This window comes from Otolemur garnettii, unplaced genomic scaffold (assembly GCF_000181295.1).
Source record: "Otolemur garnettii isolate 467f Iridium unplaced genomic scaffold, OtoGar3 scaffold00018, whole genome shotgun sequence".
NCBI lineage: Eukaryota > Metazoa > Chordata > Mammalia > Primates > Galagidae > Otolemur > Otolemur garnettii.
Genome location: NW_003852413.1, coordinates 28707917 through 28709593, shown reverse-complemented (window position 1 = coordinate 28709593; position 1677 = coordinate 28707917). Strand labels below are relative to the sequence as shown.

The window sequence follows — 1677 nt, the reverse complement described above, 5'->3', positions numbered from 1 at the left end:
CAGAGCGCATAGCAGAGACCTTTTCTTAGCACCAAGGAGAGGCAGAATAATTTGGGCATTCGTGCTTTCTTACTTGCTTTATCACAAGGATAGAAAGAAAGTCATCTTCCATATACACATAAACATCCTGGGTAGAAACAGCCTGCCCAAAAAAAAAAATGTGATTAACCTTAAACAAATGGCCCTGCAGCACAAGCTGACCCAGGGCATATAGAAAAACCTGATCAAGGGAGCCATCTCCATATCTACTGCAAACCATTTAGGGTGGGAAAAAAATAATAGTCACCTACAACCACTCACATAACCAGGAGTAAAGGTATAGGAAGGAGGAGTGAGACCAAGGAGACCAGAACACTTAGTAAAGTAACAAAGAGAAAACATCCATTCCAAACACAAGGCCTGTGTCAGGTAGACCCAGACCTGCAGAAAACCACTCTCGGCCTGCTCAAAAAAGCAAACCATGCACCCCTTCATACCCTGTTCGCCAGCATGGGGCTGTAAGGCAGAGAGGGATAGCTCCTGGGTTTCTCTGCCCACACATTCAATCAACTTCAGCGAGAGACTGAGGAAAATGAATGAGTTGGAGGCCTCACTGGCTATGGGAACTGTCTGGATCAGACTTTTAGAGGAGCTGAGAAATAAAAGCACCACACACTTCTCAGTCCCTAGAGAAACAGGCTTAAAGGGATGAGGGATGACATTGAACTGGAGGTGTTCACTGCAGCTTTCCCCAGAGGCCTCAGGTCAGATTTCAGGGCCTTTATTTCTTACCTTTTCACAGTATGTGCACATCAGGGCCGTAGCTACTGGAAATGACCTGCTGAATTTTGGCTGTCAAGATGGTATTTTCAGCCAAAAGCTCTTAGGTCTGAAGTTCAGATAACCACAGCCATGTCGATGTAGATAAAGTCCTCTTCCCCTTTCTCATCCTCCTACAAAGGTCCTAATCTCCCAGCCTTGTGCACAGGCAGAAAAAGTCCACAGTGAGATGTACATACTGTTGACCACATAGTTTATTTCATCAGTGCTCCATTTTTTTTTTTTCCTTTTTTTTGGCCGGGTCTGTGTTTGAACCCACCACCTCCGGCATATGGGGCCAGTGCCCTACCCTTTTGAGCCACAGGCGCTGCCCAGTGCTCCATTTTTAATGGATTCAGGTAGCACCCCAGAGTACAGGACTCTGTTCCTAGGGATGGCCTAACCCAGCAGACTGTTCCAGGAGGAAAAAGCTTTTTATTTAAAAAACCAAAAAAGCTTGAGAAAGTATGAAAAATCCAAGGAAGGAAGGAGGTCATTTCATGAAATGATTGTTTGAAAACAGTGCAATGTGGAAATACCACTAGACTGGGATTCAGTTGACAAGGGACTAGTCTAGGGTCTGCCTCAAACCAGCTGTGACCTCAGGCATATCATTCACCTTTGGAGGCTCATTTCCTTCTCTCAACCATTTGAGATAAGGGTATCCTGTGAGGCACTTTACAGGGGCAAAATCTAACAAATGCCCCCACTGTTTGCCATCAGTCCATCCCGTGGGCACGTTCGGTATCGTTTTCCTTCCTGATGAAACCCAGGAAAGGCCAGGAGGAAATCTCAGGAATGTGTTTTAGGCAAGTCCAGCATCTTTGGCCATCCCGTAGAAAATGCCTCTAGCTGCAATGAGGTTGGCTGGAGAATCAA

At 45.8% G+C, this 1677-nt stretch overlaps 1 protein-coding gene across 1 annotated transcript in view; it reads right to left on the bottom strand.

Moving 5' to 3' along the window:
* Nucleotides 1-995: 995 nt before the first annotated feature.
* The window catches only part of ABCC3 (ATP binding cassette subfamily C member 3), a 75186-nt gene continuing 74504 nt past the window's right edge, over nucleotides 996-1677 (bottom strand). Inside the window, exon 16 of the mRNA XM_023511270.1 lies at nucleotides 996-1677. This exon is cut by the window's right edge and continues 1 nt beyond it. Within this exon, the coding sequence (XP_023367038.1) occupies nucleotides 1604-1677 (74 nt within the window). The 3' untranslated portion in view covers nucleotides 996-1603.